The 20,196-nt window shown below is 44.4% G+C and overlaps 1 protein-coding gene across 1 annotated transcript; it reads left to right on the top strand.

The window, feature by feature from the left end:
- Positions 1-7,569: 7,569 nt before the first annotated feature.
- LOC123190332 (uncharacterized) lies at positions 7,570-12,490 on the top strand. Its single transcript, XM_044602954.1, has 3 exons — positions 7,570-8,726; positions 9,707-9,847; positions 11,387-12,490. The coding sequence occupies exons 1-3, from the start codon at positions 8,071-8,073 to the stop codon at positions 12,117-12,119; spliced, it is 1,530 nt and encodes a 509-aa protein (XP_044458889.1). The 5' UTR covers positions 7,570-8,070; the 3' UTR covers positions 12,120-12,490.
- Positions 12,491-20,196: the final 7,706 nt, after the last annotated feature.

The following is a 20,196-nucleotide window of genomic DNA, read 5'->3' as shown; positions in this document are numbered from 1 at the left end:
GAGGAGGAGGAGGAGGAGGAGAAGAAGAAGAAGAAGAAGAAGAAGAAGAAGAAGAAGAAGAAGAAGAAGAAGAAGAAGAAGAAGAAGAAGAAGAAGAAGAAGAAGAAGAAGAAGAAGAAGAAGAAGAAGAAGAAGAAGAAGAAGAAGAAGAAGAAGAAGAAGAAGAAGAAGAAGAAGAAGAAGAAGAAGAAGAAGAAGAAGAAGAAGAAGAAGAGAAGATGATGAAAAAAAGAAGTAGAAAAGGTAGAACAAGAAATTAAAGAAGGAAAAGAAGGTCGAGGGTCGAGGGCCAGGAATGAGGGTCGAGCATCGCCGAGGGGTCGAGGGCCGAGGATCTCCGAGGGGTCGAAGTTTTTTTTTCATAGTTTGAAGTGTCGATGCTTTTATGTGATGTGATGTACTCGATTTTCTTGACTCGATCGGTAAAATTTACATGCTTTGTGCTATTTCATCTCCTTGGAGTCATCGTGGTAGAAGTTTTGGTCCATGATCCCGTCGTTGTTTGACTACTTACTCTGCAGCCGAGGGTGAGCTACGAATCCACCTTCACCTCCTACGCTCTTTTAATCATGTCAATACATTTCATTTTCATGCTAAGTTGCGTAACCTACGCGTCTCTTGTCCGAAAGGGTTGCATCAATAAATATGCATTTAGTTGCATATTTATCACCATAACTCATTCAGATTGTCCAGCGATTTCCATGGACAGCCCGAGTATGTGTAGATTGGGTATGTTCTCCATGCTCTGCCCCATTCCGATACAAAATTTTGGTAGCGCCTCCCTGTTGTTCTCTGGATGATACATTCTCTTGGCTTTTTGCCGAGACGTGTATTTGGAGAACAGCGGGGAGGTGCTGCCGAAATATTGTCTCAGAATGGGGTAGAGCATGGAGAATGTACTCAATCTACACATTCTCGGGTTGGATTAGGACCTATCTTTACCTATTAGAGTGTAGGTTGCATGGATGTAATAAAATTGACAAACTAGATTAATTGATGAATATACATGCTGACGGACCTATCTTTACCTATTAGAGTGTACGTAGGCAAGATGAGTGATCGTGCGTGGATGTACACCGGTCACACTAGTCAGAAAGACATGACCAATGAATGGTTAACAAAAAACAAGGGGTTTGTGAGAGCTGCATTTACAAATGGCCAGAAGAAAACCTGGTGCCCCTGTGTCCGGTGCGACAATTGGCACAAGAGGATAGAGCAACAAATGGGCAAACACCTGCAGAAGTGTTGTTTTACGACTGGATATACGGTGTGGACATTTCATGGTGAGTCTGCCCAACGTGCCAGAGCTGAGATGGTTCGTCCTCGCACCGACAAGGATGGTACCGAGATGGAAGACATGCTGGAAGACTTTGATGATGCTCGGGTTTCGGACGATGAGATGGAGGAATCTGCAAAGTCCTTCAATTAAATGTTGGAGTCTTCAAAACATCCTCTCCACGAGCACACTGAGCTTTGTCAGTTGGATGCCATCTCCCAAGTAATGGCTCTGAAGGCTCAATTCAACTTGGGCAGAGAATGCTACAACGCGATGATGACAGTATTTGAAAAATAAAACGAGTATTGGAAAGAAAAATGAAAAGAATTGAAGAAGAGAAGATGAAATTGGAGTTGTATGTTGCTGATGCCGTCGATGATCACAAGATCAAGATGGATGCAATTCACTTGAAGATGGATGCAATGCGCATGAAGATCAGTAATATTAGAAAATATGCCATTGACAATGAGGCTTGGTATCATTATGCCGTTGGATCAATTGTTACCTTAGTTGCGATCTTGATCGCATTTGTTGTGATGATGGTAAGTTTTCTCTAGTGTTTTGCTTAACAAATGCATACTTAGCTTTGTACATGCTTGTTAGCCCTATTATTCCACACACTTAGCTTATTTTCCCCAAAAAAAGACGTACTTAGCTAATTATCCTCCAAAATAACATAATTAGCTTATTTAATTCATTTATGACATAATTAACTTATTCATTTCAAAAATGGCGTAATAACCTTGGTTCTCACATAAATATCATATACTTAGTTTATTTTCCTCCAAAATGGCATAATTACCTAAGTTAGATAAAAAAATGAGGACTTACCTAACTTGGCTCAAAAATGGCATCATCACCTAGGTTAGCACAAAAGTGACCTATACTTACCTTATTTTTCACCAAATTGACATAATAAGCTTAGTTAGCTCAAAAATGGCATAATTACTTAAGTTAGCTCTAAAATGACACAACTAAGGAATAAGAAGAAGAAGAAGAAAAACAAGTAAGAGGAGAAAAAGAAAGAATAGAAGAAGAAAGAGAAGAAAAAGAAAGAATAAAAGAAGAAGAATGAGAATGAGAAGGAAAAGGATAAAAAGATAGAAGAGAAGAAGAAAAGATGAGAAAAGAAGAAGAACATATCTTCTTATTCTTCCTCTTTCTCTTCTTTCTTTTTCTCCATCTTCTTCTTCTAGTCTTCTTCTTCTTCTAACTTTCTTACTCCCATTTTTGCAGGTTTCATTCACTTCATGAAAGCAGCATTGATGGACTGCTAGTGCTTAGTTTTTGTTTTCATTTGTATTGATGAGCAATGTGAAACTATGTATGTATATATGGATGAACTCCGTGAAACTATGTATGTATTGGATCTCTTAATAACCTATGTGTTATGTTGCATTGATGGACTGCTAGATGTTGGATACATGGGCTATGTTTGAGGATGAAACTATATATATCATATATGTCTTTTGAAAATGCAGGGATATAACAGAAAACCGAAAAAACAGTAACAATACATGCACTTTGCCGTCTGCCACCAGCGACAAAAGGCCACATGGCAGCAACCTGTGCAACCTGGGAGCTGACCCATTTGGTCACCTTGTCATCTATGGCAGACAACAAATGCTAAGAAGGTTTGCCGTCCGTGGCAGACGGCAAAGAGCGGGGATGGCATGACACGTCTGCTGACGTCATATGGGAGACGACAAAGCGGAGGCATGTTTGACGTCTGCTGGCTGACGGCAAAGCCTCCCGTTAGCCACCTAACATGGCTAACATCAGTTGTTTGCCTTCCACCTTCTTTGCCATCTGCTACAGACGGCAAAGGGGTCTTTGCCGTGCGCTGGCAAATAGTAGACACCAAATGAGTTGTTTACCGTTACTTACTGTGTCGGGCATGTTTGCCGTCTGCGGCTGACGGCAAAGACCTTTGTCGTCCGCTTTTCGGTCCTTTGTCGTCTTCCAAATTCGCTAATTCCTGTAGTGTTACATTATTTGCATGTGCCTCTCATTTTCATCTTCCCCACTTCACAAAAATTTGTCATTTTATTCGCCCTCTTTTCCATTCGCAATTTTCTCGTCAGATCTGTTTTTCGTGTGCAATTTTGTTTGTCACCTTTTGTCGTTGTGGATAGTTCTTCCTCTATTGCGTGCACCCCCGAAAACGAGGTTCTTAACTTCAAACAAAGGGGAGGGGAGAATTTAAAAGATGCTTGGTATAGGATTTGCAATGCTAATAATAGATCTATTCATAAGCAATCTACTGTTGTTCTTCTTCGTTGTTTTTATGTGGGCATCACCACCTGGTATAGATTCATCCTTGATATGATTACCGGTGGGAATTTCTTGATGTATCCTTCTCTAGATGCTTCTAATTCCATGGGGAATCTAGTGGGTTCACCACCTCTTATGATTAATGAAACAACTTTAACTCTCGAGCATGTTATGGAAAGGCTAGATTCTATTGAAAAGAAAATGCTCTTTTAGTAGCCCGAGATAGAAATTGATATTATTTCTTGGTTAGTTCGGCCCTTGAATCAACATGCTCATGTGTATGTACTTTGCCTTCATGCACTTCCAAGGGGGGAGGTTGTATATCCATACAAACATAGGCCATGTGCTATGGTTGGTGTTCTGCTTGCCAAACAGATTCATGCCATTGGTACTCGCGCCAAGCACGATGTGACTTGGATCTTCTGCGAAATATCAATATTCAATGTTGAATGCTCTCCACTAGCTTGCATCCGTGAGGTGTCTCAGCTTCGGATCATGTCCATCGTCGGGCTTCAGCCTCTCCGCGTGCTAGCGCATGAGCTTTGCTTCCTTAGGATCTATGAAATAATGTTGCAGATGGGGAATTATCGGAAAGTACCATACATCTTTCTGAGGAGCTTTATTTCCGCCCTTCTTGTATCGAGAATCATTGCACACCGGACAACTGGTTTTTTCCGCGTGCTCCTTCCGATGAATGATGCAATCGTTGATACAACCGTTGTATCTAATGTGCGGCGGATCAAGAGGGCGCACTATTTCCTTGGCCTCCTCGACACTTGTAGGACACAGGTTCCCCGCGGGAAGAACCTTTTTTAGATACTTCAAATGATCATCTAGGCTTCTGTCGGTCCATTTATTTTTTGCCTTCATCTTTAGAAGTTTGAGCGTGAAACTCAAGCGGGTTACCTCGGGATCACAACCATCATACAATGGAGTCTTCGAGTCAACCTCTAGTTGGGCCAGCTTGGCCTCCTCTCTAGAAGCAGCTCTGTTGCTAGTCGTCTCCTTGCGAAGCAAGTCTCGAACATGAGGGTCCCCCACGACTGAACTTAGTAGCGATGAGGGCTGCGGCGGGTCTGTGTCTTCTCCGTTATGTCCGGCCTCTTCTCCAACGCCATGTCTAGTGCCCTCTTCTTCGGGTACATTATCGATCATCTCTTTGTCTGGCCTCATGTCGTTATTACCTGCCTCGTTGATGTCCTCATCATCTTCACTCATCCACCAAGTATAGCCATCGATGAATACAAGAGCAGGTGCGCCTTCAAATGGCCATCCTTAAAGGGGTCGAGCCAGACTCCAACTTTGCATTTTTGAAACGGACATAAATCACCTTCTGGTTATTTCCATACATGTCGTGCACCACGGATCGCAACCATCTTCCCACCATCCTTGCACTTACCTTCTTCATGATCGCCTGCATGGACAAACAAAATAATTATTATCACGCATGCATATGCTTGCATCAAAGTAAAATTCAACCTTCCCTAAAAATTGGACATATCAAGTTTGCTTGAAATTAGCCGAAACGGAATAAATTGACATTTCGGCAAAACGTAGGCAACTCATGTATGTCACACACACACACACACACACACACACACATTTCCGTTCATGCACACCGCTTATTTTTACTCACCTAGAGGTATCGAGTAGCGTGATGAGGCGGGTGTCACTACTTACAGATCGATCTAAAGGGACAAATATCGATATTTAATTCTCCTTCTTGACTAATTAGGGAAAGTAGATTGCTTACTTCAGGAAATGAGAGATAGGGAGGAGGGGAGAGAAAGGATCATACTCCTCCACTTGCTACCTAGTAAGACAAACCTAGGAGTGGAGAGGGGACAATAAATATATGGAAGAGGAGAGAAAGTGAGGAAGGGGACATTAATGGAGATGGTGGAGAGGCATTAAAGGAGAGAGAGGGAGGAGGGGTAGAATTGAAGGAAGAAGAAAGAAAGCAAGTGGAGGAGGAAGGAGAAGGAAGGAGAAGGAAGGGGGAAAAGAAAGAGAGAGAGGGGGGAGGTGGTAGATATTTTAGGCTACAACATCTTACCAGTAGCGAGGGCCTGCGTATCTGCGCAAGTACTATCCTGGTAGTAGTAGTGCTGGTTTACAACTGGCGTTGTTGCTAAGTGGGGCCCAGGAACTAACACCATGTGGGCATAGTGGCAGCGTGGTGTCCGTGACCCGTGCAACATCTATCTTCTTAGTAGTAGCGCGAGTTTTGCTGCCAGCGCTGCTACAACAGCTCCACCCAAGGGGCACCTTGGGCCCACTTGGCACCAGTGCTTGTGGAGCAGACCAGCGCTACTGCTATTATGTGCCAGTAGCGCGGGGCGGCGACCATCGCTAATGCTAGTTAACAGTAGTGTGGGGTACTTAACCAACACTACTGCTAACCGTCTACCTATATTCTTTTCCCTAGTAGTGTCAGGTATGCATGTCATACAAGTTATAAGGTGTAGAGAAAGTCGGTCAAGTAAAGTGTGATTCTTAAGAAATGTGATTAAATTGTTAAACACTAAATTCTTCAGGAATTATAGTTAAAAATTGATCACAAGGATACCGACTTGATTGCATGTTGTTGCGAATCGATGCAAGAATTACTACGGCCTAATGACCAACAAATTAATGAGGTTAAAATATGTGTTGAAAATTTTATAGGTATGTTTTTTTTTCATTAATATATTACCTCTGAATTTATTGTCATAATTCATTTTAGAGTTTGTACACTCTAACCCATTGCATGGAAGTTGTAAGGAGGTTGTTCATAAGAGAACAATAGTTGTTCGATATTATGAACAAAAGGGTCATACTCCTAATATGAATAGGATGTAAGTTATGAATAGTGATGACAGTTAAACACCCATAACTTTGACGCTAAATGTCGTAAGACTAAAAGAATACCACACATGTGTGGCACTGCATTTAGTCATATTGGAGAAATCCACATGGAGAAATTACATAGTGATGGATTTTGGAGTCATATGATTATGAATCATCTGACACTTGCAATTTTTGTCCAAATAGTGAAGTAAACTAAAATACCGTTCATAGGCCATAAAGAACGAGCAACAAGATAATTGAAAATATGCATATTGATTTATGTAGTCCAATAAGTGTTGTTGCAAGCAGTGGATTTATCTATCTTCAACTGGGCAAGGATGTAGGTGGTGCAGGAAGCAAGGATGGCGGAGGAGCAGGCGGCATGGATGGCGCAAGGCCATTGATCCGGGCAGCCAGTGAGTGATCTGTCACGCTCGAACATTGATTTCATTTTGGCATATCCAGATTATTAAACTATGATTTGTTTTGATTTGTCATATTTGTTTCAAACTGTTGAGTTGGGATGATTCGTATCGTATCACCAACGTGCATGAATTGAATGGATTTGATGATTTTCGTATTTGAGGTGTAAGGGTGTGCGGCAGCCCAAATGAGGGGCCGTCCGGCGCTTTCCGCGGATGGGTGTGTAGGGGCCGGATTTGCCAATCCAGTTGTACATGTTCTAAGAAATGGAAAAAAAAAGTGCAAAGGGGCATACAAGTACTTTAGAAATAGGGTCATTTTGGCGAATAAATACTGTAGATGCTATGAGGATCGGTCAGGACTCAGGAGTCGGGCCTCGGTCAGCCAAGACGAGAAAGGTACAAGCACCGCAGCGCTGGGCATCCGGCGCCCCCAGTCTGAGTTTTCACCATGCATGCATGCATGCAAAAGCAAAAGCCACGTTATTTACCGCGCGACAAGCACCCGCCGCGGCCATGCCGCCTTGCGTACGGGGCTCGCACACCTCGCTCCCCCGCCCCGGAGAAAGTCAGCGTCCGTCCATCCACCCGTCCATCGGCTTCCCGTTCCCGTGTGCACGCACATCACCCCTCCTTCCGCCCGTCCACAGAAAAATAATCCGGACATCGCTCTCGCCCTCCTGTGCCCCCTGATCTCGTCTGCCCTCACATACTTCTTTATTGTCCTCTTTGGAAGCCAACTCAAGTTACCCATCCATCCATCTCCATTTCGATCTGCTGCTAGCCTCGCTTGCTTGGTGTAAAGAAAAGATAGTTCCCTTTTTCCTTGGCCGCTACTAGCTGCCTAGCTAGCTAGGAGGAGTAGCCGGTTAGCCCATCATCCCTCTCACATCACATCCTGCTTCCCCTCCACCCTACCTCCTTTTTCTGCAGCCCCCGCCCGCAAATAACACCAAATAAACTTGCTAGCTTGCTGCTTGCTGCTCGCTTGAATGATTGCTACCTTCATTCTCCAAGCAGATCGGGCCAGCCCGCGTCTCCAGCGACACCTATATCATAGTATATAGCTAGCTCAATCGGCTTGCCACGATTCGGTCGATCCTTGGTGTGGAAGAGCATGCTAGGAAATTATTGAGCGGTTGGCGGTGAAGCTCTTGAAGCTCTTGCTCTTGCTTGCTTGCTTGCGGCGAGCATCCACTATAGAGGAAGAGAGATCGGCGGGCCGCGCAAGGAGTAGAGAACCCTAGCTAGCTTGCGCGCTCGCCAGCCATGTGCGACTACTTCCTCCAGAGGATGGAGGGCGACCAGGCCGGCGGCGGGGACCTCACAGACATCGTGCGGGCCGGCGGCGCCATGCCGGGCAATAACGACGGCGACGGCACCAGCCTCCCGTCCACGGCCGCCGAGTGGCAGCTGCAGCCCGCGGACCAGCCGATGCTGTTCCCGCCTGCGCCGCCGTCGGCGTCACCGGGGACCGGCGGCGACGTCTTCGGCGACCCTTTCGCGGGGCTCGGGGACCCGTTCAGCAGCGACTATTCGTCGGGCGGCCCCGAATTCCTGGAAGGCATGCCGGATGCCATGGCCAAAATCGGCTTCGAAGCGGGCCCCGGCGGCGGCGTCAACGGTTGCATAGGAGGCGGAGGCGGAGGCGGAGGCGGTGGCCAGATGTTCGACATGAGCAGGAAGCCGCTCTTGCCGAGGGGGATGCAGATGATGCCGGCGGGAATCGGTGGTGGGATGGGGCCGAGGCTGATGCAGTCGTCGCTGTCGCCCATACCGATACGCCCGTACCCGGCCATGACCGCGGGCGACATGGTGAAGCTCGGCATCACGCCCGGGCAGGCGGCCGGGTGCGCCATCGACGCCGCTATCGGCGGCATGCAGATGTCGTCGCCGCGCAACAACAACAGCGGGATCAAGCGCAGGTTGGAACCCGGCAATACATATCGCCACCGGATAGAGCTAGATCTGAACCGATCCAAGCTAGAAATCATCGTCGCGTTGCATGCATACCTGCATACAGTAGTAGTAGATTTCGAAGGGAAATTTCTTCGCGCGCTCGCCCTTTTTTTCTTCTGCTCTTTAATTCGCCCTTCTTCTTTCCGTGTTCTTCACTTCACCATGAAGAGATCATTAGAGCGAGGTGAGGAAGTTCCGAGGATTTCTCGGGATGTGACCAGAATTAATCGGCAAGATTGTGAGTAGTGCCTGGAGCTCGAAGTTTTAGGCACAAGAGTCTCCGTAGCCACATGGTGATGGTGATGGTGATCGGCGCGAATATTTCTGAATTGCCAAGCAATGCCTCTGTGCGATCGAGGTCATGTCATGTGCATCTAGACCTAGCCACTTTTCTGTACCTCACGGCCGAGAAGCTCGGCTTTTGAAACCCTAAGCAATCGCGCTAGTGTGCTTTTTAGTTGGCTGCAAAGTTTTCATTAGATTTACTAGTATTTACTTACTTTGAAATGTCTTCTAATTTTTGTTTGTTTTGAAATGTCTGTATTTACTTGTAGTGATGCAACATCGCGTGTTCTTATTAACTTTTGATATCTATTTATGATCCCTTTGGGTTTTTTTTTCCTCGCCTATACGCATAGCTTTGGTCTTATATGACTTTGCTATTTGTCGGTGTTTTTGTGTGTGTGTGTGTTGGTGTTGGCTGTGCGCATCCTAACTTTATGCAGAGGCCGGGTGTGTGCTCATCCTGTTTGCATCTCTTGATGCTTCATTTTGAGTCAATAAAATTCATCCTTTATCGAAAAAACTTGTAGTGATGCAACATCGCGTGTTCTTATTAACTTTTGATATCTATTTTGTGGTGTTTGTTGTGATATTTATCCCGTTTGTTGTGATATTTCTATCTATGTAATCAGTGATAACTTGCCCCATTGGTCTATGTGCACAGAAAGAACCAGGCAAGGAAGGTGGTGTGCATTCCGGCACCGACAACGGCGGGTTCAAGACCAACCGGGGAGGTGGTTCCTTCTGATCTCTGGGCATGGAGGAAGTACGGCCAGAAGCCTATTAAGGGCTCTCCTCACCCAAGGTATGTACATATACTACATGAATTACTAATTAATTAACAAAATAATTTGATTATATTGGATCGATGCATAAGCATGGTGCTTCTAGGCATTACAAGTCGTTGACATATTTTCATCTAATTAAAAAAACATTTCTAGCATTGCATCGAAGTTCGGGTGCTTAATTGAGGATGAAGCTTCTGATGTGATAAGAGTAAATAATCTTGGTTACACGCATGGTCCAACATTATATAATTCCTCAGCTCCATATTGTGTCTGCATGATCGATGCATGAACTCGCGCGCTGAAATTAATTGGAAGATAAACAAATGGGTACCTATCTAGCTAGAAAATCAACCCTCGGTCATGCATATATAGTTCCCCCTTCTTTAGAAATGTCATTTTGGGGGTGCACACATCACAGATAACAGAGAAATAATTTGTGCCATTGTGTCTACCAAGATAGATGTAGTTGAATATGAGTGATATTCACTTATTCTTGTTTGGCACATATAATTTAAGCATGCCATGCCACTTTGAATAGAAATGAAAATTCTTTCTACTTCGATTTTCAATAACAAGTGGCCCACCACTGGCTAGATTGAGTTTAAGGCCTCCTTGCAAATTCTCATACATGTGATATACTCATCTTTCGTAAATAATTAATACCAATTTTAAGGAGCTGTCATAAATCTACAAACAGTTTAGGTCTCAATCGACTGAGGTTTTCTTATATTAAGTATCAGCCAATTCAAAAGCCGGAAAGGTGTGGTGCCTAAAACTATTGAAAACAGCATCCAAAATTTCTGAACTTTTTTGACATCAAACATGATCAAATTTATGAGGTGCTTGCAAAATTTCATCAACAAATAATATTCGAGGAGCTCTCGACAAAAAGGCAAAATCACTGCTCAAATAGTGCACAAAACATTGGACTGTGATTTTTTTTTCCTGTCGAGAGTTCCTCGAATGTTTTTTGTTGACGAAATTTTGCAAGCCCTCATACATTTGATGATGTTTGATGTCGCAAAATTTTGGAATTTTGGATTTTGTTTCATAGTGTTTTTCCAATGTGCCGTGCACCTGGGAGTAGAAAAACCACTCTAAAAGAAGTGCATTTTTCCCTGAACAAGTTGCACTTTTCCTAATCGATTAAAACAAAAGAAAATTAAGATTAGACAGACCCATTCACAAAGGCATCGAATTTTAGTTTACATTTCATTCGTATTTTTACATAAGCACATATCAATAAAGAATCTGGCCTTTTTTAGCCCAAATTTTTGTAATGCCCAGGAGATTTTGGTAGCTAGCAGACAGCACGCAGCATTGTTACTACATTTGCTTATGAAAAACCAGACACTAGTACTACACGGAGTGGACTTACTACGTACATTCTGGCTTAGCAAAATAAAGTTGGCGCAGGCGCACAGCACTAGTTAAGGAGGCCTAGTGTTAGTACATGCAGTACTGCTATACAATATCTAAAGTTCTGAAGCAAATGATGAAGGTACATGATGAGACGATCGAGTCTAACCAAAGTTCTTGTTGATTTCAATGAATAGAGGGTACTACAGATGCAGCAGCTCGAAAGGGTGTTCAGCACGAAAGCAGGTGGAGCGCAGCAGGACTGACCCCAACATGCTTGTCATCACCTACACCTCCGAGCACAACCACCCATGGCCGACCCAGCGCAACGCGCTCGCCGGCTCCACCCGTTCTCACCACGGCAAGAACGGCGGTGGTGGCGGCAGCGGCTCAGGTTCCAAGAGCTCGCACAACGAAAAGCAGCCACAGAATCAAAACGTCAAGGAGGAGAGAAAGGATCACCGGGCCGCAGAGACAACGACGGCGACGACGACCACCAGCACAGTCACTACCACGACCAGCACTTCTCCCGTGGTCGTGAAGGAGGAGACGTTGGCTGGATCATCGTCGGAAGCGCAGGCGAGAGACCAGAGAGCCATGGACACTGTGGCAGGAGTACTGCATCAGGTCGACCACCGTGAGCTCATGGACCACGTGTTCAGCGAGAGCTACAGGCCTATGATACCGGGGTCCGGCCAGCACCACGAGGACTTCTTTGCTGACTTCGCCGACCTCGCCGAGCTGGAGTCGGACCCCATGAGTCTCATCTTCTCCAAGGAGTACATGGAAGCCAGGCCAAGCGGTGGTGCCGGTGATCATGGTGGCCAGGAGAAGGCGGTGGCCAAGGAGCTGGATCCGTTCGACATGCTAGATTGGTCCACTACTTCTAGCACCGCAGGGAGCACGTTTGAGCAAGGGAGGAGAGGCTAAATTACTTGAGGCAGGGTTTACGCATACGGTTACACACACATGAGATCTCCAGCTAAATAACCTTGAAGATTAACTACCACAAGGTCAGCAAGGAAGAAAGATGAGACTTGTTTTTCTTCTACTTTGTTACTTTTCTTATGTTTGTTCTCTGCTTCTTCTTATTATTGCTTGTGAGAGAGATTGATTTTTTGTTCAAAGTCTAGGATATGAACGGCCTTAGGTTTGTGCCAACTTGTACTTATGCATGCGATGAGGATCATCTATCTCTCGATACTGTCCTCTTCATCTGCGCTTGTGTGTGTTTCTAGCTAAGAGTGTCGTTTATTATGGTTATATATCTAACAGAACAAGTAGTATGTACTATTTAACGATGTTGAAAGTGTTTGGACAAGAGGAGAGATCAATGTGGGCCGTGATGAGTGTGATAGATGGATGAGTAGGAGACCCACGCCCTCGGAGGGGATGTGAGCGTGACAGAAAGAAATCTGGGGCATGCGCTAGCGTTGCAACGGAAGCGCTATGCGGCTATGCCATCCAGCTCAGATGGCAGAACAGTACATGTCTCGCGCGCCGATGAGAATCTGAATCAAAATAGGGGAGGGAACACTAGCTGACCTCTTGCTTGCAAGATGAGGGCATATGTTGGATTCGCTAGCTCGACTGGAACGGTAGTACATATTTTTGTCTCTGCGCTGCGCCAAAGAAAAAGTACTGCATTTACTTCCTCTGTTCTCCTGAATTGTACATATGTATATAGTACTCTCGACTCATCACGGGCGCGCGCGTACCGGCAGTGCGTATGCATACGTCGTACATGCATAATATATCAGTACATGTGATATGATACTTAAAACTACTGGTGCAGGAGTATACTACGTACATAAACTAGCACCTGCATATGCCCTAGCTTGCTGGCTGCATTCTCGCATCAACATACGTGTACTGTGCGCATATGCATGGGCATGCAGGGAGTATGTGTGCACTTTGGTACAGGGTGCGTATGTAGCACATACTATATCTAACCGGCTTTCATTTGCCCCACAGGATTAATACCTTTCCGCATCCATCTATAGTGCTGCACAAGTTTGTAGGGACACTGGTTTTGAATACGTGCCCTGCTCATCGGCTCATCCTTGTGTTCACAGTTGATATCTGAATGCTTTGCGTGTAGAAAGCGAGAAAGATACCAGTGCATGACTGTCTGTTGTGGACTGGTGACCATGTGCCATGTCTCTCGAAGTACAAGTTCATCGCCCAACTTTTTTCATGTTTTAGATTTTGGATAAAGTAGGCCGTGCAAGCAACTTGATAAGGTACTCCCTCCATTCGGGTGAAATAAGGCGTATTTCGTTTTGTTAAGACAAGAATTTGACCAATAATTACTTTTTAATATTTGATTTATGTGATACAAAATCACTACATGAGAAAGTGCTTTTAAATACGAATCTAGTGATTCATGCCATATATCTTTGTATTTATGGCGTAATTGGTCAAATGCATGTCTTAACGAAACAAATATGCCTTACTTTTAGGAATGGGGCTAGTATTACAAGTTTACAACCAAGAGATCTCGAGTTGGAGATAAATAAATGCACCTTGTATCAAATCCATGTCTTCACAAGATTATTTTTTTATTGAAAAGGAGGTTAAACCTTTGCATCTGCATTATTGTGATCCACACAACCATTTTTGTTGGAGCATCTCCAGTCGTTCGGCCCCCCAGGGCGCCGAAAAAGAGCCGCCTGGGGGCGAGCCAGCGCTAGATTGGCGCATGGGGGTGACTTTGTTCCCAATCGTCGGCCCATAGGTCGCTCCGGGTTCGGCGATGTTCCGTACAAATATATGAAAACTCGGCGATTTTGGCACAAACTCGGCGAAACTTCATTGAAATTTGTACAAAAAACATGAAAACGTGTGAACTACGCATAAACTACGCCAAACTACGTCTAGCCGCCACCGCCGCCGCCACCGTCGTCGTCTACATGCCGAAAAGCCTGTGGAAGCAGGTGTAGTCGCCGCCGTCGCCATCATTGTCGTCGTTGTCGTTGTCGCGTGCCTCGCCTGTGCCGCCGCCGTCCCTGCTCTTAATTACTGAGAGAAGTACAGAACAAAGGTAACCACGTTGATGCCTTCTCACCCACCCAGGTTTAAGACATAGTATTTGTAATTTGGGTTTGTTGCACCAATTATACTATGGTGGGGAGGGGTTGATGCCTAGCCACCCATCCAGATTCAAGGCATGGTACTTGCAATTTGAGTTTGTTGCACCAATTATACTGTAGGGGATTGATGTCTTTCCACCCACCCAGGTTCAAGGCATGGTACTTGCAATTTGGGTTTGTTGCACCAATTATACTGTAGAGGTTCCCTTACAATCTTTCTATCAAAAAAGAAAGGTAACCACGGCTGAACCATTGCAAGACATGAAATAAAGACCTACAACTAAGATATATGTATATGTATAAATTACATTCTAGAACCATCGAATAAATCAAGAATTATGCATGCACCTTTCAAAGTCGCAAAAAAAATGCACATTAATTCATCTGCTTCCAACCGTCCTGATAGGATTTCCTTTCATCCTACTTAGGCCAACTCTAGCCGATCTCGTATAAAATAGAGGAGGATCTGGCCGAGTAAAGTTTACTGGAGTATATTTACTTCACTAACGTTTGGCCGGACCTAGCCGATCCATTAAATATAATAGAGTATAATTTTGTTTTTTTAACTTATGCAATTCTAGTTTACATTGTAGCCACATATTAGCACACACATAGAAACTAAGCATAAATATGAAGGTTCAAGAAATCACGAATATAGCTTACAAACCGGATTTAGAATTTATTAACTGAATTATTCAAATTTAAACACACCGAATGGTTCAAATGTAGCAAATAACATGTACAACCACAACTAGTAAGTGCTATGAAGTTGCCAGTGATGCTCAATAGATCTTCTTGGAGTTGGATATGAACTTGTTAGTTTTTGATCATGCGATGCCCTTCAAGGAATGCCTAGATCTTATTTGGATCGTACTCTTGCTCAACAGGAGTCCTGTTGGTGATGCATCGAAAGTTCTCGGGCATATCTCTCTCTCATTTTCAATGATCATGTTATGCAATATGATGATACAAGTCATGCTTTGCCATAGAACCTTGGAGATCTAGTACTCGGCAGGGCCATGAACAATTGCAAAGCACTTTTGAAGCACACCGAAGGCTCTCTCCACATCTTTCCCAGCCGCTTCTTGACATTGGGAAAAGTGAAATATTTTTGTTACCTTTTGGAGCAGAATTGTTTAACTATGTGGCCCATGGGGGATAGATGTCATCCGCAAGGTAGTGACCCATTGAGTAGTTGTGCTCATTGACTGAATAGTTGCAAGGAGGATCATCTCCTATAAGAAGCCTAGCAAACAGTGGTGATCTCGACGGCACATTCAAGTCATTGTGAGAGCTAGGCAAACTAAATAATGAATGCCATATCCAAAGATCCTTCATTGCAACTGCCTCAAGAATGATCGTTGGATTGCTGCAATGGCCTTTGTACTGACCTTTCCACCCTGCAGGACAGTTCTTCCAGGTCCAGTGCATATAATCAAGTGACCCAAGCATCCCTGGCTATCCTCTTAAATCACCCTCTGCCATTGGACTCTAGGTGTCTTCCGCGTTGGGAGCCCTCAAATACTCTGGTCCAAAAACATTCATAACCGCTTTAGTGAACCTTCGAACGGCCTCCAAGATTGTGTCTTCACCAATGCGAACATAGTCATCTAATGCATTGGCCAAACACCCATATGCCAAAACTCACCTAGGAAAATCGTCGAATACTTGCCAGGTGGTGGTGGTGGACCAACCGGCGATGTTTAGGCCAAACCAGCAGGTGGTGACGGGTGGGAATGACCTGCAATGGTGCATAACCACGGTCAGATGCGGCAGCCGCCAATGAGGAAAAAGATTCGAGAGCAATCCAACGAATCAGTTAAGGCGACGACAGTGATTCACCCTGATTCCGGCGACAGCGATGGCCGGAGAACAACGGCGAGGGCCAAAGGAGGCTACGAGGTAGCGGCAGGGGCGGCGGACCGTCGTCGGGAGGTGCGCTGGCGAAGAGGCAGTGGGTGTGCGAAGGCGCGTGAGAGGTAAGAAAATTTACTCCAGCGGCCGCAGCCGAACATATTTAGGCGCCAGATAGGAGCTGGAGTATTTTTTACTCCGTTATCCGGTTTAGGGGATCAGCTACGTGCCGACCTTTTAGGGGTCGGCTAGAGTTGGCCTTAGCGTCTTTGATTCATAGGAATAGTGGAGGAAAATGTAGGAACACAAAAGTATCCTATAGTAACACTATTAATCCATTTGATTCAAATGAGTGGGTTGTAGGAAAAATGGAGGAACTTTCCTTTGATTTGGGTTTCATGGAAAAAACAAAGGAATTTGACAATCCACTCAAGCCTCTTTTTTAGTTTCCTGTGTACAAAGAACAAGGCAATGACCATAAGAAATGCAATACCAACAAATCTTACTTTTGCATGTGTTATAGTCTTACCAACATGTGGTTAGATGGTTTGGAGCACAAAGGTATCTCCAGTCCACGGGAGTTCATGATTGTGTTCGCATTTTCCTGGATTTATTTCAGGTCTTCCGACGATGTGCGTTCAGTGGGAGGAGATGTTCCTGTCGAATATCAATGCGTTTGTGGCAACTTTGTTAATCTCAAGATGATGTGCCGATTCAGTCTGTCAGAGGTGCTCATAGGAGTAGGATATGTGTGTGTGTGTTTGTTCGTAGGGATGAATGTATGTGTATATGTATGAGCGCCTGCGTCTATATTGTGTTAAAGAAAGTCTTAATTTGACTATGTATTTTTGCATTCTTGTGTCTTTTATACATGCGACTCAAACACACAATTCTGTTAATTCGTGTTATTTTACAATCCTTTGGTTTTGCACATGCAGTTCTATCTTATTCATGTGTTTTCACTATTCCTGTATATTTGAAATCATGTGAATCAAAGAGGTCTTAGAGATCACCAATAAGTGCATATAAATATATATTATCCTTCCTAGTTATATCTTGATTTTAATTTCCAATGAAAATTCATTACACCCTTCTCAAATTAAGGCCATTTTGGCGGACATGACATAGGTGCCTATTTCATTTTATTTTTACAAATTTTCACACAAATTATAATAGTCTTATGGGCACGTCCATATTTCTTGAGAAAACTTAAAAAGAAAAATTAAATTAGGAGCAGTATAAAAAAATAAAAATAAAAACTTGGAGAACATATGAGTTGTTAAGAAAGGTATAAAAATAATAATATAATTCATAAATAAATAGTATAAAAAATCATAAAGGTAAGAACAACAAAGAACTGAACACATAGAGAAATAAAAAAACAATCTTAGAAAACAAATGAGTCTAGATATGTCCTTATATACATTTTTTATTTTCCACATTATATTTCCTACTTTTTACCCTTTTACCGATGTTTGAACGATATTAACAAGTTAAGATCTCCCCTACATGTAAAGATCATCACAATTTCTAGAATAATGTCACATTTCATCATTTATTTTGTTAATTTCTTGTTCTAAAGTATTATTTATATATTTACCCAAAACGGAATGTTGATGACACAACTATTTTGTGCATGGAACATTATATCATGAAAAAAAATGATTGGAACCTATAGGAAATTCGCCCAGGGGTTCGTAGATGGGCTAAAGTAAGTTGTTTTTGGATATGGAGCTTCTGACTAGTATTGAAGTTTGATGTTAAGTAGTGAACTCACGGGATAATTGAGGGGGTAACGTTGCCTTGTATATGTTTCACCGATCTCTCACAACCCTAACACCCATTCTACCAAAAATGTGTCTTCGCATACTCCAATACCAATCTTATCATCCTCATCATCATGAATTACCATTGCCCACCACCACAACCAAACTTCTCACCCTGGCCTGATGCTGGTCCGACCCTCCTCTTACATCACGACGATGGTGCCTCCGCCTCCTCTATCACACCATGGTAAACCCTCCTTATCGCCACCTTGATCTACTGATTCTTTGTTGACTTGCTAACCGTTGCCCACTAGCCCGGCTTCCTCGCCACCTCGCAACACTAGTTGGCAACCGGGTTAGGTTTCAATATTGTCCACCTATCTTCATTGGTTCAGACATTTAAATGGGCTGACTGGAGCGTGAATTTGATATTGTTTCAAAGATATAAGAGGTCTCATGTTCCAAACCTGACCAACGCATTAGTTAATTAAAATAGTTGCAGCCTACATAGTTTCACGGCTAAAGCAAATGAACAGGAGATATCTGCGAATGCATGAGAAAAAAAAGGTTATATTCTGGATAATAACAAGATAATGCGCTACTAATGGACAGAGCATCGCATTAATCATTTGAAAGAATCTCACTCGATCTGGACATCTGGCGCATTGCATCAAGTCAAGTCATATGGGATGTTAGGTGACATGCTACTACCGTACTGTCGATCATAATCCTGCTGCTTGTTGGATTAATGCCCTGCGCCCCGCGTGCAACAGCACTACAGCAGTACAGCGCGCAGCATCTGCATCTGAGGATCCGTCATCCGGTGTCAACATCTCGCCCGCTTCATCAAGATCGGACGGCGCCAGCCAGCCGATCAAATACAGTGATCGCCCCCGGCCGTCCCGGGGCGGCCTACCCACACCGGTGTCCGTGCCGCCATTGCCGTGGGTGGAGCTTCTGTAGCAGCACGCGATTCGAGTAACAACAGCCGCAATGGTGTACGTGGGAGTGTGATTGAGCTCTGATGGATCCAATAATTTGGCATTTACGCGCGCTGGGGCATACCCTGTCCGCGTCCGATAACCACCGCTACGCACACTCACTAGTGACCCGGTACGCTCGTCATCCTCATGGATCTCGCCCCAGTGACCCAGTCACACACAGCGGCTACACGCGAGATCAGCAGTGGCTTGTGTACGTCGGGCACTGCTACGTACGCACAGCCACTCAGCCAGCTGCATCCTCAATTGATGCCAAGAATTGAATGGACTCGCCGAGCAACAGGGCGCCGGCACGGATGTTCAGGACGCATGCATGCACCCGCATGCATGTCTCATGCCTGCATGATGGCATTTGCAGAGAGGCTTTTGCAGCGGGTCGCGAGAACAACAAAATTTAAGGGCCCTGGGCCTGCGAGGAGAGCCCACACCGCAGGCGGCATTTTTCTTTTTCTGGCAGCATCTCTAACGTGATGGTGTCCCTTTTCCTACTGGTCGAGTGCTGCTACTTCTTTTTGCCAGCGAGCATGATTTAATCGCTGATGCCAAATGTTTGTTCTTTTCCTATTCGTGCGGTGCGTGTGGAATCGATCGGGGAGACAAAATTATTGATGGGAGGGAAGCTGAAACAGAGAGACAATATAATACTTGTTCTTTTACATACACGGCCCGTGTGTTCCCTAAAGACCAAATGGTAGATCAGGCCTCTCACAGTTGAGGGGGAACCGGGGAGGCCCAGTGAAGATATACGCATAATAAAAGAATTGAAGCCCACTGGCCCAGTGTCTACCAACTGACTGACTGCGCGTTACGCTCCGTTATGTACGTACTCTAGACTTTTCTCAAAAAAATAAAAACACACGTAGTCTAGACGGTAATTTCTCCTACCAAATGTTTTTCTTTTCCTATTCGTGTGGTGTGGGAGACAAAAATATTAATGCGAGGGAAGCAGGAGAGAGACAATAAAATACTTGTTCTTTTCCACACACGGCCCGTGTGTTCCCTGAAGACCGAAGTAACAGTAGATCAGGCGTGCTGCAGCGAGTAGGGAATCGGGGAGGACCAGTGCACACGTAGGTACTCGCAGGCCCAGCGTCTACCAACTGTCGTCTGTGGGTTGTGATTTGCAGTTGAGCTAACAGGCTTTGTAGTCCATACATTTGGCTCGCATGTGATCTGTTGGTTCATTAACTTTCAAAATGTAGCTCTTGGATATACAAACTGCGAACGCTGTGATAAAAATATTTTGTTTCTTGATGATTCTCTAATACTGACGAGGGCCAATGCGCAAAATGCT

This window comes from Triticum aestivum, chromosome 2A, assembly GCF_018294505.1.
Source record: "Triticum aestivum cultivar Chinese Spring chromosome 2A, IWGSC CS RefSeq v2.1, whole genome shotgun sequence".
NCBI lineage: Eukaryota > Viridiplantae > Streptophyta > Magnoliopsida > Poales > Poaceae > Triticum > Triticum aestivum.
Note: the sequence above shows the minus strand (reverse complement) of the source record. Positions and strands in the feature narration are given on the sequence as shown.